At 41.0% G+C, this 24,569-nt stretch overlaps 1 protein-coding gene across 6 annotated transcripts in view; it reads left to right on the top strand.

Annotated features, from left to right (window-relative positions):
* LRIG3 (leucine rich repeats and immunoglobulin like domains 3) overlaps positions 1–20,980 on the top strand; it is a 50,879-nt gene extending 29,899 nt beyond the window's left edge. Inside the window, exons 5-19 of one of the 6 annotated variants that reach the window (XM_036298173.1) lie at positions 391–534; positions 1,564–1,707; positions 2,005–2,148; positions 2,569–2,712; positions 3,634–3,714; positions 4,840–4,911; positions 7,457–7,528; positions 8,044–8,207; positions 10,321–10,641; positions 11,760–12,041; positions 13,215–13,667; positions 14,440–14,598; positions 16,177–16,320; positions 16,425–16,700; positions 18,010–20,977. In XM_036298173.1, coding sequence (XP_036154066.1) covers positions 391–534; positions 1,564–1,707; positions 2,005–2,148; positions 2,569–2,712; positions 3,634–3,714; positions 4,840–4,911; positions 7,457–7,528; positions 8,044–8,207; positions 10,321–10,641; positions 11,760–12,041; positions 13,215–13,667; positions 14,440–14,598; positions 16,177–16,320; positions 16,425–16,700; positions 18,010–18,254 — 2,845 coding nt within the window. In that variant the 3' untranslated portion in view covers positions 18,255–20,977. Of the gene's footprint in view, positions 1–390; positions 535–1,563; positions 1,708–2,004; positions 2,149–2,568; positions 2,713–3,633; positions 3,715–4,839; positions 4,912–7,456; positions 7,529–8,043; positions 8,208–10,320; positions 10,642–11,759; positions 12,042–13,214; positions 13,668–14,439; positions 14,724–16,176; positions 16,321–16,424; positions 16,701–18,009 lie in introns of those variants that run through there. The other 5 variants (XM_036298178.1, XM_036298176.1, XM_036298175.1 and 2 more) reach the window with 5 other exon arrangements.
* Positions 20,981–24,569: the final 3,589 nt, after the last annotated feature.

Here is a 24,569-nt window from a genome sequence, read left to right on the forward strand (position 1 = left end):
ATTTTACTCTTACAAAAAATTAGACATCCCTTGGCTGTTAGAAAACTTAACGGGGTACAGACTGCTTCTTTAAAAAGAAATCAGATTTAAACCATTGTTCAATTATTGTTTTATTAATACATTCATAAAAAAGAAATTAGTTTCCAAAGAGTGAGTAAACATCTCTAACAAATTTTTATAACTTTCAGATTTTCCAGTTACTCTTTCCCCACCAAAGTGTGTGAATCATAGTCAGCACTGGTCCACAAGGACCTACAGAGCGATTATTTAGTGTCCATTGTTACAGCTGGTGGTCAGGTTCTGTGGAGATTCTTTATAACACAGACGATGCATGCGCTCTGTCTTCCCAAAGAAACCAGAAAGAGAAGCTCATCTTCAGACTTTCAACAGGTACATCAGCAGCAACCGGATCACATCGATGGAACCTGGGTGTTTTGATAATTTGGCCAACACGCTCCTGGCGTTGAAGCTGAACAGGAACCGGATCTCAGCTATACCACCCAAGATGTTCAAACTGCCCCAGCTGCAACACCTGTAAGTAAAACATCTCTTAGGACCTAAGACTCAGGTAATGTTTCCTCACCTCCTCTACACCCTTGGTATCTGTCCCCTACAAGCCACAATGTGGCAGAAGGAGTTTAGAAGCAGGGATGTTGCTGTCTTCCCTTCGAGAGCCAGAGTTCTGGAATCCCCGGATCACAACAGCCTGAAGTCACCTCGTACAAGCTCCTGCCTGACAAGGCATGTCGGATTGTTACCAAAAGAGTGAACAGTGTAATCATTGAGCAGCCTCTGTACAAAGGCGTCATTGTGGCACTGGAGAAATCATGGGGACTCTCAACAGCTGTGGTTTATGAGAATAATGCCGACAACTCCAGGAGGCTCTGATAGCTTAAGTGGCTGTAAAGAACTGTCTCGTTAATAATGGTGGAATGATCTGCGAACAGGCTTCTACAAAATAGTGGTTTTCAACCTTGGCTGCACATTACAGACACTTGGGGAGCTTTAAAAAATCCCAGTGACCAGGCCACACCCTGCACCAATTATATTAGAACCTCTGGGGGTAAGATCCAGGCCTCAGTAATTTTTAAAACTCTCCAGGTGATTCCAGTGTGCAACCAAGGTTGAGAACGACGGCCTTAAAGAGAAAGCAGTAAACGTGAAGGGTCACGAGAGTAACCAACTGTTGTAAGCAGATTGGACAGGATAAATTTGTCCCTGTTCCTGAAAAGGCCTAATGTCTGAATGTAACATTCATTATTCTAGGTAATTAAAAAAATATATTAGTTTGTTTACTTTTATACTGAGTGGACAACAGTTTTGAAGTAAAAGTGTAGTCTAGTTTCAGTATTTTATCATTTCAAAAATACATCACACATTTCAGAAGGAAATTCACTTACTGTTAATAAATCAACATTTTTCTGGATAAAAATATTTAGAAATTTAAGACAATATGTAATTTAACACTGGCTGGTGTAACTACATTGTAGTAATGTGACATGTTATTACTACCTCCAGAATTTGTCCTGTAAGCTAACAATTTAACTGTAATATCCAATGCAGTGAACTGAACCGAAACAAGATAAAAAATGTAGATGGGCTCACGTTCCAAGGGCTGGGAGCTTTGAAGTCTCTGAAAATGCAAAGAAACGGAGTAACAAGACTTATGGATGGAGCTTTTTGGGGGCTGAGCAACATGGAAATCTTGTAAGTGTGGTTTATCATAATTCCTATCCAGGTCGTGTGATCACTGAACATTCAGCAGCTTTTATTTGAAATCCTATCATGTTAAGGTCTCATCATTTGCAGTCATTTATAATTTAGTTTTGTCTCAAGTAAAGTGAGAATTTATAAGCACATGGTGTGTTTGTTTTTTGCTGAGGTCTTTAACAGAAGCTAACTAGTGACAATAGGAATATGTAATAGGCTATCATCATAGGTCCCCTTGGAAGAGACTAGATAATGAACTCTTGATCCTGCTTTTGATTCGTGTTGTCATTGTAGGCAGCTGGACCATAACAACCTAACAGAGATCACCAAAGGCTGGCTTTATGGCTTGCTGATGCTACAGGAACTTCATCTCAGCCAGAATGCCATCAACAGGATCAGCCCTGATGCCTGGGAGTTCTGCCAAAAACTCAGTGAGCTGTGAGTTGCCTTTTATTCTCCCCAAGTTTGAGAGCAGGGATCATGCCAGAGCATGAGCTTCTTACCACCGATCTGTGAAATTTTCATAACAGTATCCCAGGTGACAGCATTTTTCACATGCAACCTGGTCTCATTTTTTGTTGCGATAAGTTGGAGACCACTCGGATGCTTCAGGTCTGTGGCACATGAGCTGAAGCAGTGCATGGTGGCTATTTTCAAAGAGAGGTGTTTCTCTTAAATTACTGGGATTAGGAATAATGTTTACCTGGGGATTATTAAGGAGGCAGAGTTTTAGAATAAGGATTAATGTGGTTACATTAATATTACCTGTTTTGTTTCTTTAAACAATTCATTGTGTTGAATTAGAAAGTAAAAGCTATGATAGGTGTTTTTTTGTGTGTGTTCCTTTTTCCTTTCCAGGGACCTAACGTTCAATCACTTGTCGAGGTTAGATGATTCAAGCTTCCTGGGCCTAAGCTTGCTAAATACACTGCACATCGGGAACAACAAAGTCAGCTACATTGCTGATTGTGCCTTCCGGGGGCTTTCCAGTTTAAAGACTTTGTAAGTTACACATTTTGCTCTCTGTACAGGAACCTAATTGGTTCCTAAATGTGCCCACTATCCTCCCAGCAGATTTCCTTTGTTGTGAAGGAAATGTGTGCGGCCTTAGAAGTAGTGTCTTAATCTTTCCCAGATCAGTTTGATTAAAATCGGTCCATTTCACCCATGTGTGTTTCTTAAAGGGATTAAAAAGGACAGTGATCAGCTTGTTTTGGTGATTATACTTAGCCTTCTCAGGATCTCCAGGAAGTTGGTGACTGCTCAAGAGGGAAACAATTTCAAATCCACTAATTTTTCTTTAGAAAATGCAGATTAAAAATTACCCAGAGCACAAAGATCTCATACCAGTTATATCCAGACTTGATCTCTGTCCAAGAGAAAGAAGCGGAAGTTGATTAACTGACCTTTGAAAACTCTCAGCAAATGTTAATTTTAATGTTGGGCAGTGGGCTTTTGATTTTTGCACTGTCAGAGGCTTTTGCTCTGTTCACTATTTGAAGCGTTACATAATTGAAAGACGTACTGTATGCTTTGGCGAACGCCTGCTTATGTGGTTGGAACAGTGGTTTTAAAGCTTAATGTATTTTTCAGACTATTCAAGTCTTTCAGAATTTAGTCATCTTGATAGAGGAATTAATAGAGCTCGAGTCAAATGTCCTGATTTTGGGCAAAAAAAAAAGACAACTTAAAATGCTGTGGTAAAAAGAGGACAGGGTGTAGGAGTTATGTTGGGGGAGAGAGCGAATTTTCTATTGTTTGGAAAGGGGTGGAGATGATGTGGGGAATTAATGAGGAATTTATTACAAACTACATGCCAGCTGGGTGGTGATCTTAGATTTCTGAGTGTGTCCCTAAAGAGAATGCTTGCGTATTCTCTTAAGCACCTAGTACCAGTTTCACAATATCCCTCTTTTATATTAGGGATCTGAAGAACAATGAAATTTCCTGGACTATTGAGGACATGAATGGTGCTTTCTCCGGGCTTGACAAACTGCGGCGGCTGTGAGTATGATTTGCCTCATGATTTGACTCCCTCTTTGACCTAAAGTAAACATTGTGTCTTCATTCAGTCAGTTCCACAAGCTTAAAAAGTGTAGAAATAGGTGCTTAATGTGGTTGCTACCCTTTGTCATTTCCCTGAATGAGGGCTGTTATACAAGATGTGTATGAGTTTGCTTTCTTCCTTGGGTCTAAGGGTTTTTATTCAGCACTTTGGTGTGTGTGACTTATTTTAATATCTAGATAAGAATTTTAAATTGTTGAGAGTGCTTAGACCAGCCGTGGGCAAACTACGGCCCGCGGGCCGGATCGGCCCGTTTGAAATGAATAAAACTAAAAAAAAAAAAAAAGACCGTACCCTTTTATGTAATGATGTTTACTTTGAATTTATATTAGTTCACACAAACACTCCATCCATGCTTTTGTTCCGGCCCTCCAGTCCAGTTTAAGAACCCATTGTGGCCCTCGAGTCAAAAAGTTTGCCCACCCCTGGCTTAGACTCTAAAGATTATCATTGTGTAAAAGTTTCAACAGTTTAAAATTTTCATTGTTGCAATCTACTCACATGAATGTTTAAATGAAGTGGCCCAGTATCTACTGAGAATAGGGAAGTAGGTTCCAAGCAGTCCAGGATCAAAACATGCTTATCTGTAGCCATAAAATGGCCTTGCAGGTGGCCAAATTCTGTACTGTAAGCCGGTGGTTTTCAAATTGAGTTTCATATAGCCCTGAATGTCTGTGGGGAGGCTAAAGAGAAAGTCTCCACTGTTATCTGCTTTATTTGTTAAAGGGCTGAGACAGTGTCCTTGGAATAAAGTTTCCACCCGTAGGAATGCCTCGCCATTCCTAGAGACTTTGAAAATCACTGCTTTAGTGTAACCATCAGTCATTTATTGAATACCTACTTTTGCTGGGTTCTCTGTTGAATGCTGTGAAAACCATGCTGAACTATATTACTGAAGTACATGGCACAGATACATTTTTACAGAATATATTGTTCAATTCAAGGAAATAAAGTACTCACAAGTGATTGCAAAAGCAGTTCTTCTCATGAGAATTCTACTCCCAGATGGTTTTTATTAACTATTCCAATGTAAATTTTGTTGTTTTGTTTTTTTTTGCCCCCAGAATCCTCCAGGGAAACCGGATTCGATCTATTACCAAAAAAGCCTTCACTGGTTTGGATGCGTTGGAACATCTGTGAGTAGCGGGACTTTAGTTATCCTTGGTAGACTAAGATGGGCATTTACTTATGTGTCAGGAAAGATAAGACAAACTAAAATGTAATCTTGTTGACAACCTCTTCATAGCATAAAGTACATTTACCCATCTGTTTACCTCTGTCTGCCCTTCTACCTGCTTATCTATCTGTCTATCCATCTATCTGTATCTGTCTAGAAGTATACAGCTATATATTTTCCTTGCCATTTAGGGGCATTACTGCAGATTATGTTGGGTTTTGTTTAGTTATTTTTCTCAAGTGGTATATATATTTTAAACTACCATTTTACTTAGTATACTATTCTCCAGATCAAGTGAAATAAGCCAGTCAGAGAAAGACAAGTACCATATGATTCACTCATATGTGGAATTTAATGAGCAAACTGAACTACCAAGCAAAACAGAGACAGACTCATAGATGGAGAGCAGGCAATACAGTTCAGGAGGGGGGAGGAGAGGGGAGGATGAGCCAGGGTGGAGGGATTGAGCAAAAAAGAAAGAAAAAGAGAACTCATGGGCATGGACAGCAGTGTGGTGATTGGGGGAGAGGGAAGGAGGAGGAATTGGAAGAGGAGGTAAATGATACAGGTGATGGAAAAAATAAAATAAAAATAAAACATAATTTTGAAACTACCATTTATTATGCACCCACAACATGTTGGGCATGATGCCAGGCATATTGTCTCATTAATCCTATGAGAAGACTATTCAATAGTTATTATTATCTTTATTTTTAAACCAAGAAGTGGAGATTCTGAGGGTTTATTCCATTGTACAGTTAGGAAGGTGACTTGGATATTAGAAAAAACAATCCCCACAGTTCTTGAGAGTGACATTTGGAGGGTATTAACATTACTTTGAGAGTTTTTGTTAGTTTGTTGTTTAAGTATAAAATGTACAACTGCTGTTGTTTAATTATAAAACGTACAACCTCTTTCCCCCCCTTTATTGTCCTTTTTCTTGTTCTCTTGCCACTAACCCAGTAGTTGGCAGCGGATAGATTCAGGACTCAAACCAGGGCTGCCTCTGCCTTCACAGTGTCCCTGCATCATACAAGCTCTTGCCTTCAGAGCCTCTGCCACCGGCCATTCTCATTATCACCCAGCACATAATTTTGACATGGCATTTAGGGGCTAACCTGTTTTCAGCTTAAGGAGCATGGCTAGCCAACCATGATAGGAGTCAAAACTTGCATGAGCACTGAACCAACCAGCTGCTTATAACCATGAGTATATGTTTTATACTTGGACAGTAAAAGTACAGAGTAATCTAGATATGCCCACTCTCACTGCTAAGGCATGCTTATAGCCAGAAGTTTTAATATCTGTTAACTTAGACAAAAGAAGTTTTAATTTAAAATATACATTTGGTTGGTGCTCTTGTTTCTCCCGTGTTGAGAGTGGAGGCTGCGCTGTTTTCTCTGGGCCATCTTGCTGTCATGGCCTGGTTTACCTGTTAGCTTGTGGGAGATTTGGGTGGCTAGCCATACTGACAGGGTAGCAGCTCAGGCTGTGGTGGAATGATTGTGCAAAGCAGAATTTGGAAGGCCAGACCAGTATTGCCGGGCTTACTGAAACAAGTTATTTTCAAAGGGAAACCAGCCAAAAGGGTTTGTCATCCGACCCATTCCATTTCTGGGAAAGTGGAATTAGTGGAGTATTAACCTCTGCTTCAATTTGCTAAACCTCCTTGACTCTCCAAGCCTTTTTTCTCTGCCTGTGTTTGGTACCTTCATTCTGTCTTCTGTGGCCACTTGTCTCATTCAAAATCCTGTTTGTATACTCTGACCCTTGTAAAGAAAAACAGAGTAGTAATCATTGTGGAGAGCACTTTAATTCAAACTGCTTGTAAGTACCAGTTAAAAATAAAATCCGCCCAGAATATTTGCTCATTGTATAAATGTTCTGCTTCAAGTGTTTGTTTGTTTTAGCAAGTACATCTTGTCTAAACACTTAAACCATCTTTACAGTAGCGAGTTGTGGGTGGCAGAATTAGGCTAGCAATTAAGCATAGGTTTGGAAATTGAAAATAATTGGGTTCAAATCGTATTGCCCTTTTCCTCCTGCTGACCAAGGTAGCAATGCCATCTTTTGGGTTGCTGTGAGGAATAAATGTAATATGCGTAAGCCACTTAGCACAGTGCGCATCATAGGGACTATTCTATATATGCTGGTTTTTTAAAAAGCATAATTACGAGCAATTTTATTTGTGTATTGAAAATGGTTAACTTGAATAATGAGAACTTCAATAAAATTATACAGCAGGACAGTTCGGGCCCTTATGAGTCAAGTAACCTGTAAGTGGTAATGTAAAGAGAATCTTTGTCACCATAACAGAACTGGCCTCTCATACAAAGATCCTTGTTCTTCAGCCTACACTTCCTGGTGGGTCTTTGGAGTCGACCCATTTGTGCATTTCAACACAGAGAGTGTTTGGTGAATGCAGTGGCCAGTGGGCCCAGCCTCTGCCTGAGGGCATGCGGTGACCATCCTTGGCTCTAATCTGTGTGTTTGATTGTTTTCAGAGACCTGAGTGACAATGCAATCATGTCATTACAAGGCAATGCATTTTCACAAATGAAGAAACTTCAACAATTGTAAGTTTTCCTTTCTAAGAGTTTTCAGTTAAACATAGAGTGGAAACCACCGTGGGGTATATCATCCTAGATTATGTCCCTGTAAAATGTGTCTAGCACTTCCTTAATATTCCTTAACTTTTATACCAGAAAACAAAAGAAAAGGCGAAAAGCAATGAAGGAAAAATCCATTCCTTTTGTTACAAAGAGAAGTTTCTTGTTCTTTCTGTGATGAATTTGCATTTTAACTCTGTGAGCCGTCGTACAGTACAGGGCCTAACCATAGTCACAAGTGTTCAGCAGGAAGGTGTTTTGATCTATCAGCACTTCTGTCTCACTAGGTCAGGAAACACATCAACAAAAAACTGTGCTGGTCACATTGCTTGCATTTTAAGATGGACTAAAGGATACTATTACATAGGATATGTGTATTTGCTTTCCACATGCATCGTGTTGCTAATATTTACTTGAGTTTGGTTTACTTGTACAAATCTGCATTTCATACAAAACAAATTGAATGTAATTACTCTCCTCAGGCATTTAAATACATCAAGCCTTTTGTGTGATTGCCAGCTGAAATGGCTCCCTCAGTGGGTGGCGGAGAACAACTTTCAGAGCTTTGTAAATGCCAGTTGTGCCCATCCTCAGCTGCTGAAGGGAAGAAGCATTTTTGCTGTTAGCCCAGATGGCTTTGTGTGTGGTGAGTCTAACTGTTGCCCCTGCCTTTTAGTCATTCTTCTTTTTATGTCTCCCATTTGTCCAAATAATGGTTTTGAATAAATTTATGCTCTTTTAATAAAGCACTTATTTCTGCTGAGATAGGTGAAAATGGATCTGTAGTTGGCCTATTATTTTAATTTTACAGATGGGAAGGAGAGTTTTCGTCATCTTCGTTTGGGCATTAGGGTGGTTTGATGGAAAGAGAACGACATTGGTGCTCCAGAGACTGGGAGGGTATAGCGCCAGCCCGTCTACGTGACTTAAATTCCCTGAACCTCGGTTTCTATACGTATGAAACGGGAACTCTGGGATCTGCGGTCCCAACTCCGGGGGGTTGTTGACAGGCTCCCGTCAGCTCAGTGAAGAGACTTCACTAAACCTGGGGCAGATGCCATTTATGTGGAGTAGAAAGAGCAAATCATTAGCCAGTGAATTATAGGCTGCTAAATTTTTTTACTACTGGTGGGTAAAGCATTACAAGCAATAGGAAATTTATTATAAATAAATTTAAGGTCTATTGTTTTAGCATCTAAGCATTTCAGCATTAGAAATGTGCTTACCCAAATGTCACCTACTAGTTAGTAGATCTGGATAAAAAAAACCCACGCTTTCATCTCCCCGGTGCAGTTTGCTGCCTACTACACGACACAGTTTACTATTCACTGCCACGGAGACCTTTGTACAAATGCGTGTATAGAACGTGAAGTCACAATTTGCCGAAATTTTAGCACGTGTTTTAAGATATTACAGAACCTAATTTTACATTGACCTTTAAAATTTTTATTTAAAACTGCATATATATATATGTATATATGTATGCATGTGTATATATATATTTAGGTTGCAGCATTAAACAGTGCCAACAATTTCTGGAAATAAAATGATGTAGCTTTTGGATCTAAATAAGCTTTTGGCCTTATTCTATAAGGACATGAGCTATTCTCATAGTTCTCAAGTTCCCAGATATGAACTCTTTATTACTCTGAGGCATACAGTGGCGGTCAAAAGTAGGTTTACAGTTCGTATGGGCAATAATACAATAATTAATAAACAATGCAAGAATAAAGTGTTCTGCACACTCACAACTGTAAGCCTACGTTTGCCCACCCGTATATACAGTGGCTGTAACGTTTTATTAACCTCCATAGTGGGGAATGAGCATTGATTTTCCAGATGAGGATTTTAGAATAATCACACAGAAGAAGAAACTGTCTTGAGTACAACGTGCAGGCATGGCATTGGAAATTAGCAGCAATGGAGTTATCAGAGCACCTCCCTCCCCCCATCTCTCTCTCACACACACAAACCCACACAGTACATTTTGGTAGATCCAAGATGTTTCCTTCTGGGTTTAGAGCATCTCTGAGAAACTGAAGTTCAAAAAGGTAACTTTTCCAAAAAGTAACAGAGAACTAAAAATAACTGTGTGGAATGACAGAGTTGCTTAGCTGTAATTATAATGTAGCCCTGACATGTAGCACAGCGGCTTGATGGATTGTCCCCTGGAAGCCAGGGCTCCCAGTGAGCGGGGGAGGTGCTTTCTCTTTCACTACAGGCTTATTTTTTCTGCTCCACATACAAAGTACTGTGTTTAATACGGGTTCTGTTTTCGGTAAGTGGGGTATTCATTGCTATCTTTAGTGATATTGATTATCATTATTGATTGATTTTTTTTTTTTTTTCATTTTGCTGCTCCTTATATGTGGAGAACATGGGAAGAATTGCAGTTTTCCTGATAGTAGCCTTTAAAAGTGGCCCATAAGCCTGGACATTTCTTAACTGATTTTTTTTTTTATTGTATTTACATTTAAAAAGCTCAAGGGGTCTGGGATACACTGTATTCCCAAACAGCAGGCTCCTCTCAGTTAATGATTGATAAATAGATCTCTGTCTCTACTTGAAGAACGAATTCCTTTATAAACACTCCCGGGCTCTCGTTTCAACACTGGGGCGGCTACTCCATCTGGGAAACACACACAAAGGGTAAAACCTAAGCCCCTGTTTGTTTTGAGTTTTTGGTGTTCAAATCTGAGTAGCATGTGGACTCTCAAGCCTTAACATGGTTTTCTTTCCTCCTCTCCATTACTGAACAGATGATTTCCCTAAACCCCAGATCACGGTGCAGCCAGAAACACAATCGGCAATAAAAGGTTCCAATTTGAGCTTTATCTGCTCGGCCGCCAGCAGCAGTGATTCCCCAATGACTTTCGCTTGGAAAAAGGACAACGAACTACTGCCTGATGCTGAAATGGAAAACTATGCACACCTCCGGGCCCAAGGCGGGGAGGTGATGGAGTACACCACCATTCTTCGGCTGCGCAACGTGGAATTTACCAGCGAAGGGAAATACCAGTGTGTCATCTCCAATCACTTTGGCTCATCCTACTCCGTCAAAGCCAAGCTTACAGTAAACAGTATGTGATCCGACGTTTCCTTTGGCATTTAAAGGCACCTTGTAGAAACAAAGCACCTGGTTGGTTCTTTCTCTTAGTCCTTATCCTGTCCTCGGTTCTCAGAGTTCTCCACCTAACTCTTTCTGCTCCTACCTCTCATCCCACAAAGTTAAGATTCTTGGTTATTTGTATCTAAGGAAGCATTGTTTATGTCGACCCATATGGAGCATGATGGGTAACCCAGAGATGAACCAGACAACTTGTGCTCTTTGGAGTTCACAGTACGCTACTTTGATATGGGACACCCTAAGCATAGTGTTAAAGCGCACCGCCTTTAATGCCAAGATCTGGATTTGAATTCTGCCAGTTCTGCTTACAGCTGTGTGACTCTGAGCAAGTCACTTAACCTCTCTGTGCCTCCATTCCTACATCCGTCAGTTAGGGATAATAGTACCTACCTTATGTAGGTATGATAGTCATTAAGTAAAATAATTGGTGTAAAGCACTTAGCAGACTGCCTAGAATACAGTAAGTACTCTGTAAAAGCAGTGAGTGTTAGCTGCTCTTAGTAGAAGAAGTGTATCATGGTTGGCTTTGTGTGGCAGGTATACAGTTTACAATGGGATCCTTGCCACTTTATCATTTAATCGTTTGTATCTTCCCCGGTGAAAGATTTTATATATGACTTATTACTGCATTCCACAAATGATTGCTGAGGCCTGACATGGAACAATTTTGAGCTTAAATTGTAGGACCAAACACATTTAAAGTCATGGAGTATTAGAGTCAGGAGGGACTTAGGAAAAAAAAATATGGAGTGGTCAAGGTACAAAGAGATAAATCGATTTGCCCAAGATCTCAGAGATAATTATTGAGGAAACTGGAAAATAGCCAAAAGACCTTCAGGCTGAAGATCCTGCGACCTGTGTTTTATCCTGACCCCATCATTTCTGTACCTCTGTAACCTTGAGGGAGTCACTTAATCATTCCATCTCAGCTTTAGATTCCTTGTCTTGTAATTAGAAATAACCCTGCCTTACCTTTGTCAGGGACATTTGTGAGCATCAAAAACAAAAGGCCTGAAAACGAGCCTGTGAAACGCCACAGTGCTAACGCCCACATTGTGTTTCTGATTTCAGTGCTCCCTTCTTTCACCAAGACACCCATGGACCTTACCATCCGCGCGGGGGCCATGGCGCGCTTGGAGTGCGCCGCCCTGGGGCACCCGGCCCCGCAGATAGCCTGGCAGAAGGACGGGGGCACAGACTTCCCTGCTGCGAGGGAGAGGCGTATGCACGTTATGCCTGAGGATGACGTGTTCTTTATCGTGGATGTGAAGATAGAGGACATCGGGGTGTACAGCTGCACAGCCCAGAACAGCGCAGGAAGCATTTCTGCCAATGCGACTCTGACTGTCCTAGGTAAGTGGGTATTTTCAGATTCTGTGATATAAATTAATCATAAAGGTGTGGGCTCACCCAGAGACCCTCAGTGTCAGAGCTGTGAGGGTGAGAGATGGCCCGAGGACACTGCCCTTTCCTGGGAACAACAAATGGCTTCTCAGACCCTTTGAAGTCAAGAGTGCTTCACACCTTCCAGGCCACAGCCAGTGAGACAAATCTGCTCTCTCTGTTTCCAGGAGCTGGAGATACTTTCCCTGTATTGCAGGGTTCACCCGCCCCTGCTCTCCCCATCATGCCGTCTCCACTGGTTCCCAACACTACAAAGAATATCTGACATAAATACATGAGCAAATTGGGAAGGACCTAGTGCAGTGATGGCGAACCTTTTGAGCTCGGCGTGTCAGCATTTTGAAAAACCCTAACTTAACTCTGGTGCCGTGTCACATATAGAAATTTTTTGATATTTGCAACATAGTAAAACAAAGACTTATATTTTTGATATTTATTTTATATATTTAAATGCCATTTAACAAAGAAAAATCAACCAAAAAAATGAGTTCACATGTCACCTCTGACACGCGTGTCATAGGTTCGCCATCACTGAGTCCTAGTGTCTTTTCTCAGCTTACCCTACCACTCTGGAAATCAGAGTTTGTTTTTTATCTTTTTCCTAAACAAACACTTTTTGAAAAATGTGAACATGTTAGTCATGTGTATCTCTAAAGGAGTTAAAGTAACCTCTTAACACCCCATAATAAAAGTAAATCATTTCCAGAATTTTAATATAGGCCTGGACACCTGGCACAAGAAAGTTTCTCTTTAAAAAATTAAATGTTCTGATTTATTTGTATGCATCAACACACTCTTGTGCTCGAAAATATTTTTATACATTTTCTGTTTGTGAAAAATACGCTTTGCCCCTCTTCCACCGTTCCTCAACCTTGTCAGGAGGGAGGGAGATTGAGGTTAAAAAATAGTAAATGTTATCCTTACCTGGTGTTACGAGTAAATGACACCTGGACAATGAAATGAAATCTCATGAGTTGTATATGTTTAGGCTTTAAGAGAAACATAGGTATTAGTTTATGGGAGAATAAAATTTCACCTTTCACTTTGAATAAATTCAAGTGCTAGGTCTTATGCAAAACCTGATTTCATTGAAAAGATTAAAGACATAACTTGTCATTTCAGAAACACCATCATTTCTGCGGCCCCTGTTGGACCGAACAGTAACCAAGGGAGAAACAGCCGTCCTGCAGTGCATCGCGGGAGGGAGCCCTCCTCCCAGGCTGAACTGGACCAAGGACGACAGCCCGTTGGTGGTCACAGAGAGGCACTTTTTCGCAGCGGGCAATCAGCTGCTGATCATTGTGGACTCAGATGTCAGCGATGCTGGGAAATACACCTGTGAGATGTCTAACACGCTGGGCACTGAGAGAGGCCACGTGCGCCTCAGTGTGATCCCTACTCCGACCTGCGACTCCCCGCAGATGACTGCCTCATCCTTAGACGATGACGGGTGGGCCACTGTGGGCATCGTGATCATAGCCGTGGTTTGCTGTGTGGTGGGCACGTCGCTTGTGTGGGTGGTCATCATATACCACACAAGGCGGAGGAATGAAGATTGCAGCATTACCAACACAGGTGTGTAAACAGAAGCTTGGCATGGGGTGTAGCAGTCGTGTGTATGTGTGTGTGTGTGTGTGTGTGTGTGTGTGGGATCCCGGGGTAATTCTCTTCCAGAATGTGTGTCTTGGAGTCTGAGGCCATGTCAGAAGGGTGACTCATTTGTTTCAAGCTGCAGAAATATGGTTAGCTAAAAATAGCACCCTGGCCCAAAATATAGCCCACGTTTAAAGATTAATACTTTTTGTGAAAACCTCATCCGAATATCCTGTTGGCTGTGCGATCCGGTGGACATCATAAGAGTTCAGTAGCCTAACTCCTTCGTAAGATGCTGATGGAGAACCAGGACCAGCCCCTGAGCTAGGAGGTTTATACTCTGCTGTAGGTTTTAGTTTTGTCATGTGTATGCAGGAATCTGGGAGGACACTGGTTATTAGGCAGAGGCCAATGCGCAAACTCCTATGGGTAGTAAGTCAGGACTATCACAGAAATCAAGCTTGATTCCAGAGCTTAGGTACTACCACATGAAAATCCTTAAGCCTTTCTTTTTAAACACTTGTTGCTTTTGAAATCTGGGAGGGGCATCCCACAGGCGATAAAGTAGGAGATCAGCGCAGGCTTCCCAGAGCAGCCCTGACTTGCCCGCCTGTGCGCTGCACAACCAGCTGGTTTTGCAGGACTCGGTGATTTGAATGCACAGAAACCAAAGCAGTGCATGCTGTTCATAGGGGAAGTCCGCGGGGCACTTGCGATCCTTCTTGGCTAAGAGAGTGCTGCTGTTTGATTGTAGATGAGACCAACTTGCCGGCAGATATCCCTAGTTATTTGTCATCTCAGGGAACGCTAGCTGACAGACAGGATGGGTACGTCTCCTCGGAAAGCGGAAGCCACCACCAGTTCGTCACTTCCTCAGGGGGCGGATTTTTCTTACCACAACACGACAGCAATGGTAAGTGTTTGAGGTGAACATCTTTGCTCTGGGCTCTCAGAGAGGGTCGTTTTGAAATAACCTGATGGAAGATTCACATATAATATTAATTTTCACCAGAAGCGGATCTGAGGACATGGCCTAAGGTCAGTAATAAAGCTAAAATTAGATACATTTTCTTACGAAAAAAGCCTTGTTCCTGACAATGAAAGGAGACAAGTGGGTTAAGTAAAATTTAATTCCTCCATGCAGCGTATTTTCTTTACATTGTAAATATGCTTTGGTGCCCTGAATGTTCTCCTTATTACATGGCATTGGCTGGCTTCGTGCACGGTCTTAAAAGTCAAATGATTTAAAAACACTTTTATTAGAGAACTCTAATTCTGACTCTTTGCTTTAAGAACTGTATGGTTTTAAGAAAAGAAAAAAAATGGAGGCAGCAGAAGTAAGATCACAGCCTCAGTTCAAGAGCCACTTCTGACACTCTGTGTCTCCTTGGACAGTTACAGTACTTCCTGTTCGGTTGTTGTGAAAATTAAATGAAATGGTAATGGAAAACTACTTGGCACATCTTAAGGGCTCAGCAAGTGGAAGCTATTGACATTATTTTCAAACATTTTGGCACCTTTTCCTGCAAGCGTTTATTGAGTGTCTGCTCTGTGGGGGATGCCACACTTGGGAAAGAAGAATATTTGTTTTCAGTTTTACAGTTTAGTCAGTGGTGAGCAAAAATTCAACTAACAATGACAGAGGGCTTGGTAAGGCAGTAATAGCATAGAGATAAAACTGGATGTTCCTATTGCACTCATTTGGTTGCAAAGATCAGAGGCCCACTTTCGTTCACATGTAGCAGTGTTTACCGAAAGGACATTCATGGAGGGTCTGCATGAAAGGCTAAAGGGACAGAACCGGAACGTAGCAGTGCCCCGTCGCCTGGGTGCTGGGGCTGGAGGTTGATCTGCTCTCGGGGCCCTGTAGGGGTCACCATCATTACCGAGTCACAGGCCGCACGTTTGCTGCTCTCTGAGCCACCCTCTGACTGTCCAGTTCCCGCTTCCAGGCACATGGCTCGTCATGGCACCTCCAACCCTCACCACATCTCTTGCCTTTCACTGGCTGTGTCCACGGCTAACTGGCATCTTGTTTCTGAGTTGTTTAGCTCAGATACGATAGGATTTGGTTTTGGCTGAGCCCATCTTTGCTCAGGCACTGAGAGGCCGTTGGTTAAGTGCCAGTGTGTGGTCCTGATCACTGGCTGTGGCGGAAGGGACAGTGCTGTTGGCATCCTGTGGTTCAGGTCCCAGCGCTTTGCTGCAGTAGTCATACACAGACCAGTTTCCCCTGCCAACAGGTGGGGCCAGCAAACAGGTTAGCACACCTGGTACAATGGTTCATCAAGTCTCTGTTAGTGAGATGTCACGAGTTTACCCAATCCGTAGGTTTCGATGCATTTTTTTAAAAACCCTAAATTTCTGCAATTTTTTCCTTTATATGATGCTGTATCCAAAGTCTGTAAATGTGGAAAATGCCCAAAGTAGAGAGAGTACTGAGTGGTACTTGAATACAATGGGTTCAGTGACTAAGATATCTATTTTAAAGGGACATGTCATATTGACAACAGCAGTGAAACCGACGTAGAAGCTGCCACAGATCCATTCCTGTGTCCCTTTCTGGGACCCCCAGGCCCTGTGTATGTGAAGGGGAATGTGTATGGGCCGGACCCCTTTGAAGCCTATCACGCAGGTATGTGGTCTTCCTACCCGAGCTCTGTTTCCTGCAAGGTTTCTACACGCACTCCCTCCCTCTCCTTCTGATACTCTCTCCCCTTCTGTCTCAACATGGAAAAGGCTGCAGCCCGGACCCGCGAGCTGCGTTAATGGACCACTGTGAGGCCAGTTACATAAAGAAAAAGGAGTGCTACCCATGTCCTCATCCTCCCGAAGAATCCTGCGAACAGAGGGGCAGTGACACGGGCTGGCCCTCCCACGTGAGGAAGTTAATCAACTCTACTTACTCTCCGCATGAAGGACCTGGCCCGAAAAATGTGTGTCCAAACAAGTCCTCTTTAGATTTTAGTCCAAGTTCAGAGCCAGCATCAATTACCTCAAGTCATTCGTTCATGGGTAAGTTCATTCAGTTGTGAGAGATACCTTGACATGGGACTCCTAGTCCACGTTGCGTGTGGGACTTCAGATGCTGAGCGAGTGAGAAATGTCTTTGATTTTTAATGATTCTGTTATGACATTCTGTTTGTTAGTTTACACGTTTCTAAAAGCAGAGTCAGGCATGGGGGATTTTACTTGATTATGTAGTTAGTCCCTAACGAAGCCTCAGGAGCCCTCTGGGTAGCACCGTGTGTGGCATCCTCTAGAACACGGGCGCTTCAGGAATGACTTAGGAGCTCAGTTGGTCAGCCATGTGGAAAAAGTGGTTTTGGGCTACAACAGCCTCTGGGGTGGAGTTGTGTGCACTGCATGATTGTGGTTTGGATGTCTGGTGGTTTATAACTAAACCTGCAGCCGAAGGGTAGACGGCGTCCTACCTGGCAACAACGAACTGCTCACCAGCCAGGCTAGACTACCTTTGGCAGAGGAGACCAGCAGAGCCTTACAGCCCTTAGTGGTGGTGGTCGACGCCAGCTGGCACCAAGATTCGTGTGCAGACTTCTTTCGTCTGGTGCCTGGAACCAGCGCGAAGGAAGAACTTAGGTCATCTTTTCACTGAGTGGAGATAGGGGAAGAGAAACCACAGCTTGTCTCGTTTGTTAAGAAATAGAATTTTAAAATATTTTACCCAGCTATTAAGACGTTTTATATTTTGTCACAGTATAATTATTTATATTCCTTTTGGGGGAAAAATGAAAATAATATCTTTTATAAAACTCAGGCAAGAATTTGAGTCAATTGAATAATATTGTGCTACTAAAAAGGAAAGAATATGACATAAGGATTATTTTAAAAGATACTTTATTCAGGCACAGTTTACTTGTATGTTACTGTCTAAACTTGCCTTCATGGAGACTACTGTGGGCTCTTAAGTCCTAAAGCAGGGTTTTGAACTTATATTGGGGAACTTCATTGCTCAATGATAAATATTACTATAAGTCATAGAAGTGATAAGAAATGGACACATTGAGAGGAGATATACATATATATAAAGGATGTAGGTATCCTGTCATCTAACACTTCACAGGGCCTGCCTGGGGATCTCGGGCACGCACCCCAAGTGGGATCTCTTTAAACCACAAGGAGTTCTGTAAGTTCTGTCTCCATAACACAGATACACATGCCCCCAAATACCATAATGTGGACTTGTAGAAAATGTTTATTCATGTTCATGGGGCAAGGTGCTCCATTTGAAGTGCTTTCTGATGACTTCATGTTAGCAAAAGGTGCCACATGCTCAAGGGGTTTCTTCCTTTCTTTCTTTTAGGAACATTTGGAAAGCCTCTGAGGAGACCTCACCTTGATGTCTTTTCAAGCTTTGGACAGACGTCGGATTGTCAGCCAAGAGCTTTTCACTTGAAAGCTCATTCTTCCCCAGACTTGGACTCTGAGTCAGAAGAAGATGGGAAAGAAAGGACAGATTTTCAGCAAGAAAATCACACATGTACCTATAAACAGACCTTAGAAAACCACAGGACTCCAAATTTTCAGTCTTATGACTTGGACACATAGACTGAATGGGACCAAAGAGCTCTAATATACTACTACCTCAAGTGGACTTTTATTTAAAAGAGAGAGAATCCTATGTTTTTAAATGGAGTTATGAATTTTAAAAGGATAAAATGTCTTATTTATACAGATGGACCAAAATTACCAAAATTTATAAAAATTTTATACTGGGAGTAACTTTCATATAAGAATTTCTTTTTAAAGTATTTTATAACTTTGTTTTATGCAACAACAAAAAAATCTTGTGTAAATTAAGGGTATAAATCCATGACTATTTTATGTATTTTTATAATGCCGAATTTCTTTTTATTGAAAATAAGTACTAAAGCAATTTAAATAATACCTGTCTTGTACTTTTTTTTTGAATAGAGGTCACTTCATTTTACTTTGCACATTACATTTAATAAAATGTATCATTTTGATCCCAAGTGTCATCTATATAATAGCATTTTTATTGCTTTCAACACTGTAGGCTTAATTATTTCATATTATCATGTCTCAAATTGATGAAAATTATATGCAGCACATAAAAATATGAGCAAATTCAACCATTTTGCTTACCTCCCAGGGTTGTAATATAGACTCAAATCAGATTAGTGTATGTGAAAGCATATAGTAAGTGAGAAGGAGCTGCAAAGATTCAAGGTACGTTAATTTGCTTCTAACTCTTCAAACAAAAGATTTGTTATACTCTGGTGTAATATAGTACAACCATCATTGCTTAAGTCACTGCCGGAGCCATGAGTCCTTAATTATAATAATGCCTTATGTGGTCTAATGCCTTGTGCTTTTCCAAATAGTTTCACATTCACCATCCCTTTAATTATAACGAGGGTGGTTTTTTGCACATTTCTGTAGTTAAAACAGCTAAAGTAGACGTGGATTTTCATCCACTGTTCCAGGTTATAGTAGGATGCTGGTAGAATTCTCTGCTGTTCTTACTGATTTTCTTACAGAAAAAGCTATTCTAAGCTATCCAGCAACATTCTTTAATAATTAAAATATTTTTGTAATTTGATCATCATAGCTCTCTACTTGTTAAAAACTGAGTATCAGATCTGTTAAACACATAACATAATTTAAATATTTGTTTTAAACAGTAGTTAAGTGACATAGCTTGAAGCAATAGAATAAAACAAACTTAAGTTTAATAACACAGATAATGCCCTAACTGGTTTGGCTCAATGGACAGAGCATCAGCCTGTAGACTAAAAGGTCCCAGGTTCGATTCTGGTCAAGGCCACATGCCCGGTTGCAGGCTCAATCCCCAGTAGGGAGCATGCAGGAGGCAGCCAGCCAATCAATGATTCTCTCTCATCACTGATGTTTCTATCTCACCCTCTCCCTACCTCTCTGAAAAAAAAAAACAATGCAGATGATGAAGTTAGATTTCTTTTTCCAGCAAATTCTTCACATCTGTAGTTAAAACAGTCTTCTCTTGCCCAAGAAAAATTAAATTTGGTATGGAAGGAGTTAATATAGCACATTCAGCTTTAAAATTGAACCAGTTGGAAGTGAGACTGTATGTCATTGTCAGTTCTTTGAAGTAAATTGAAAACAGCTCTTAGAGAAAGCAGATTCTCCTCTGAAGAGATGTTGGGTAAAGTTTTCCTGCTCAGTGAGTTCAGAACTTTGTTGTTTGTGAGCCAGGAGCCTGGAACCCAGATCGCAGTAAGATTTTCCTTCTTTAGTTTAGACACCGAGTCCAAGGCAGGAAGTTGATTCTCCCTTGGACCACAGTGACTAAAGTGCAAAGAAGTGATCTCAGATGCCTTGCCTTTATCATATTGCCAAATTTTCAAATCTTACTGTTAATTTGTCTTCATTATTGCCAGATGTGATGCAAGCATCACTAGGGACCTCTTCAATAATTATGAACTTATTTAAAGCATTTAACTTTTCCAGACTGAAGCACAGAGGGTCATTCAAGTCATTAATGCCTGAAATTCAAAACTTAGATTCATTCTGCATCAGTATGATTTTCCCTTTTACTCTGCTCATATGCTGAAATTATGGATTGCATATAATCTTAGCTGCTAGAGAAATAGGAGGAGCTTAACTTCTCTTGGACATTTGCAGGAAAAAAATGTATAATTTTGAGACTACATATTCAATTAACAGAATGAGTCCATTAGGTATTAAGAAATCCTAAAATAACAGACTTAAGAAAAAAACTAATGTAAATAAATATCAAATTACTTGCCTTATTTATAAGGAGGAATGTTTAAAATGTTGAATTATTCTATGCTTTCTGATACAGGATCAATTCATGTACAACCTATCCTAACAGATTTCACACAACTTGTATTTTTTTGTTCACTGTTGACACTAATGATAAGATAGTTATTGTGTATAATTTTAACTGTTTTTTGAAGATATTGGGGAAAATATTCCCTAATTATGGCAGACAACATTTTCTAAAGATTAAATATCTGTAGAACTCTTACAATTTATTGTCACAGTGTTCCTACAGAAAGAAACTAACAGTTATTTTCAGAATAAAACCAATGGGACTATGGTTTAAAACTTGACTGGAAAGTGCTTTGATCTTTGTACACATGTGACGGGTTTTAGTCCTTTTGATTTAATGTGATAGGAAGTAATTCACAATCAATTTTGCAGGAGATGTGCTATGCTAGTATTTTTCTAAGAGAATGAGAACCAAATGTCATTGCAAAATGCCTGCCCTGTCCCTCCCACTCTTGGATCAGCAGTAATTGGACTTGTGTAATAAGATAATTTATTTTTTTAAATAAATGTTTTAAATTTTATTTTTAATTAAATTTATTGGGGTGACATTGGTTAATAGGATCATATAGGTTTCAAGTGTACATTTCTATGATACATAATGTATATATTGCATTGTGTGCCCACCACCCAAATCATCTTCCATCTCCATGAATTTGGCCCCCTTTACCCGGTAATCACCATACTGTTGTCTGTGTCTATGAGTTTCAGTTTTATATCCAACATATGAGTGGAATCATAGTTCTTAGCTTTCTCTGACTGACTTATTTTCACTTAGCATGATAGTCTCAAGGTCCATCCATCTTGTCACAAATAGCAGTATTTCATCTTTTATGGCTGTGGTATTCCATGGTATATATGTACTATATTGTCATTATCCAATCATCTATTGAAGGACACTTTGGTTGTTTCCATGTCTTGGCCACCATGAATAATACTGCAATGAGCAGGTGTGCATATGTTTTCAAATTTCTCAGGAAGATACCCAGAAGAGGGATTGCTGGGTCATATGGTAACTCCATTCTTAATATTTTGAGGAACCTCCATGCTATTTTCCATAGTGACTGTACCAGTTTACACCCCCACCAGCAGTGAATGAGGAGGGTTCCTTTTTCTCTACAGCCTCTCCAACACTTGTTATTACTTGTCTCGTTGATAACAGCCATTCTGACAGGTGTGATTGCATTTCCCTGGTAGTGAATTTGAGCATCTTTTCATATATCTGTTGGCCATTTGTATGTCTTCTTGGGAGAGGTGTCTGTTCAGGTCTTCTTTCCATATTTTTTTCCTGGATTTTTTGTTAGTTGTATGAGTTCTTTGCATACGTTGGATATTAACTCCTTGTCAGAGCTGTTCTTAGTATAATTTAGAAACACTTTTTTTTTTAAAAATTAAATCTTTATTGTTCAGATTATTACATTTGTTCCTCTTTTTTTTCCCCCCATAACTCCCCTCCTCCCAGTTCCCGCCCCACCCTCCGCCCTCACTCCCCACCCACTGTCCTCATCCATAGGTGCACGATTTTTGTCCAGTCTCTTCCCGCATCTCCCACACCCCTTTCCCCCCCAGGAATAGTCAGTCCATTCCCTTTCTATGTCCCTGATTCTATTATAATCAACAGTTCATTCTGTTCATCAGATTATTTATTCACTTGATTCTTAGATTCACTTGTTGATAGATGCATATTTGTTGTTCATAATTTGTATCTTTACCTTTTTCTTCCTCTTCCTCTTCTTAAAGGATACCTTTCAGCATTTCATATAATCCTGGTTTGGTGGTGATGAACTCCTTTAGCTTTTCCTTATCTGTGAAGCTCTTTATCTGACCTTCAATTCTGAATGATAGCTTTGCTGGATAAAGTAATCTTGGTTGTAGGTTCTTGGTATTCATCACTTTGAATATTTCTTGCCACTCCCTTCTGGCCTGCAAAGTTTCTGTTGAGAAATCAGCTGACAGTCGCATGGGTATTCCCTTGTAGGTAACTGAGTTTCTTTCTCTTGCTGTTTTTAAGATTCTCTCTTTATCTTTTGCTCTTGGCATTTTAATGATGATGTGTCTTGGTGTGGTCCTCTTTGGATTCCTTTTGTTTGGGGTTCTCCGCGCTTCTTGGACCTGTAAGTCCATTTCTTTCACCAGGTGGGGGAAGTTTTCTGTCATTATTTCTTCAAATAGGTTTTCAATATCTTGCTGTCTCTCATCTTCTGGCACCCCTATAATTCTGATGTTGGTACGCTTGAAGCTGTCCCAGAGGCTCCTTACACTATCCTCGCATTTTTGGATTCTTTTTTCATTTTGCTTTTCCAGTTGGGTGTTTTTTGCTTCCTCGCATTTCAAATCATTGACTTGATTCTTGCGCTCCTCTGGTCTGCTGTCGGGAGTCTGTATAATATTCGTTATTTCAGTCCGTGTATGCTTAATTTCTAGTTGGTTCCCCAATATAAGATCGAGGGTCTCATTAGTTTTCTTGTAGATCTCATTAAGTTTATCGGCGGCTTCTAAACAGTTCTTGAGAGACGTTAAAAGTGTGGTTCTGAACTCTATATCTTCCATTGACAATTTTGTCCTGTTTCTTTGTCTCCGCATTTTGTTATGCTTCCTTGGTGCACCCCCTAGTGGTCTTTGTTCGCAGTCTTATAGTTAAATCTTGATTGTTGTAGCTAATTCCAGGGAGGGTTTGACCTCCAGGCCAGGTGGCTATGAGAATCAGCTGTGTCAGCAGTGAGAGAACTTCTGTCCTCTAGGGAGGTGCTAATCTAGCCTTTGCCTGAGGCTATCCAGCAAAAGCCTCTGTGCAGGGCTTGGGCAGGGCGGGTCGCACAGGATCAACAGGGTGGGCCGGAGAGAGCAGTTATGGCGGCTCTCAGTCCTGTCCCCAGGGGCTCTGCCTCTCTGAGTCCCAGCACCCGCTGCAAAGCTCAGAGAGAAAGCTGCACTCGCTCTGACCAAAGCCAGACAGTCCCGCTTCTCCCGTTTGAGTCTGGGTCCCTAGAGACTCGCCCGGATCTGGAGCTCAGAGTCTGCGACTCCCTCCCGATTGAAAACGCCAACCGCACCCTCCGCCGCCAGCCCGCTTGCGCACTCTGCACCTCAGAATTTGACTTCAGCACTGCGCCTCCTCTGAGTGTCCGTATGCGTTTCTCTTTCCTCCTAGTTGTAGGACTTCCACTCAGCCAGTGTTCCTGTGGTTCTGGGTGATGTCCGTTCCGTCTTTTAGTTTCACTTTTGAAGTAGTTGTTCAAAGCAGCAAACTCCGGCGTTAACCTATGCCGCCATCTTGGTTCTCCCTCTAGAAACACTTTTTTTAAAACAGCATTTTATTAACACATTGAATAACACAATATCCCGCCAAAAAACTGTTAGAGTCTTTAAAGAGGGGTACAATTTCTTCACACATTGAATAATTTCAGTATTCCAGAAGCATCCAGTTACCAGAACTTACCTTTCCCATGAGGCACTTTAATGTATAATAAGAGTGTACTGAAACATCTTGAGAGTTTTCAAGTTTGACCTAAAATGGCTCAGAGGTACTTTAGTTCGTATTTTAACAGAGAGGAGGTCTGGCCACATACATTTACTGAATTATTCCAATATTTTGGGCCATTTTTTTTTTTTTTTGAGAAGTTTGATTGTGGTGGGATATTTTCTAATACAGATGTTTGCTTTCACTTGAGGTAGAAAATTTATATTATAGGTTGAAATGTGTACAATTTATCAAATACATTGTTACTATTGCAAAAATACTAAGTTCATTTCCCATTTTTACTCTATTTCCTGTCAAGGATCTGAATTCTTTATCCTGAATTCCATATCCTCCCATAAACCATTCATGGACGATTTATATCCATGAACACAAATTATAACCAACCCAGCCGGTGTGGCTCAGTTGGTTAAGTGACATCCCAAGCACCAAGAGGTCACTGGTTCGATTCCCGGTCAGGGCACATGCCTGGGTTGCAGGCTTGATCCCGGGGGGTTGGGGGGGGGGGGGAGGCGAGGGGCGGGGCCGGGGGGCGCTTGTAGGAGGTAGCAGATCAATGCTTCTCATTGACTTTCCTATCTCTCCCTCTCCCT

This window comes from Myotis myotis, unplaced genomic scaffold (assembly GCF_014108235.1).
Source record: "Myotis myotis isolate mMyoMyo1 unplaced genomic scaffold, mMyoMyo1.p scaffold_m19_p_3, whole genome shotgun sequence".
In the NCBI taxonomy this organism is placed as follows: Eukaryota; Metazoa; Chordata; class Mammalia; order Chiroptera; family Vespertilionidae; genus Myotis; species Myotis myotis.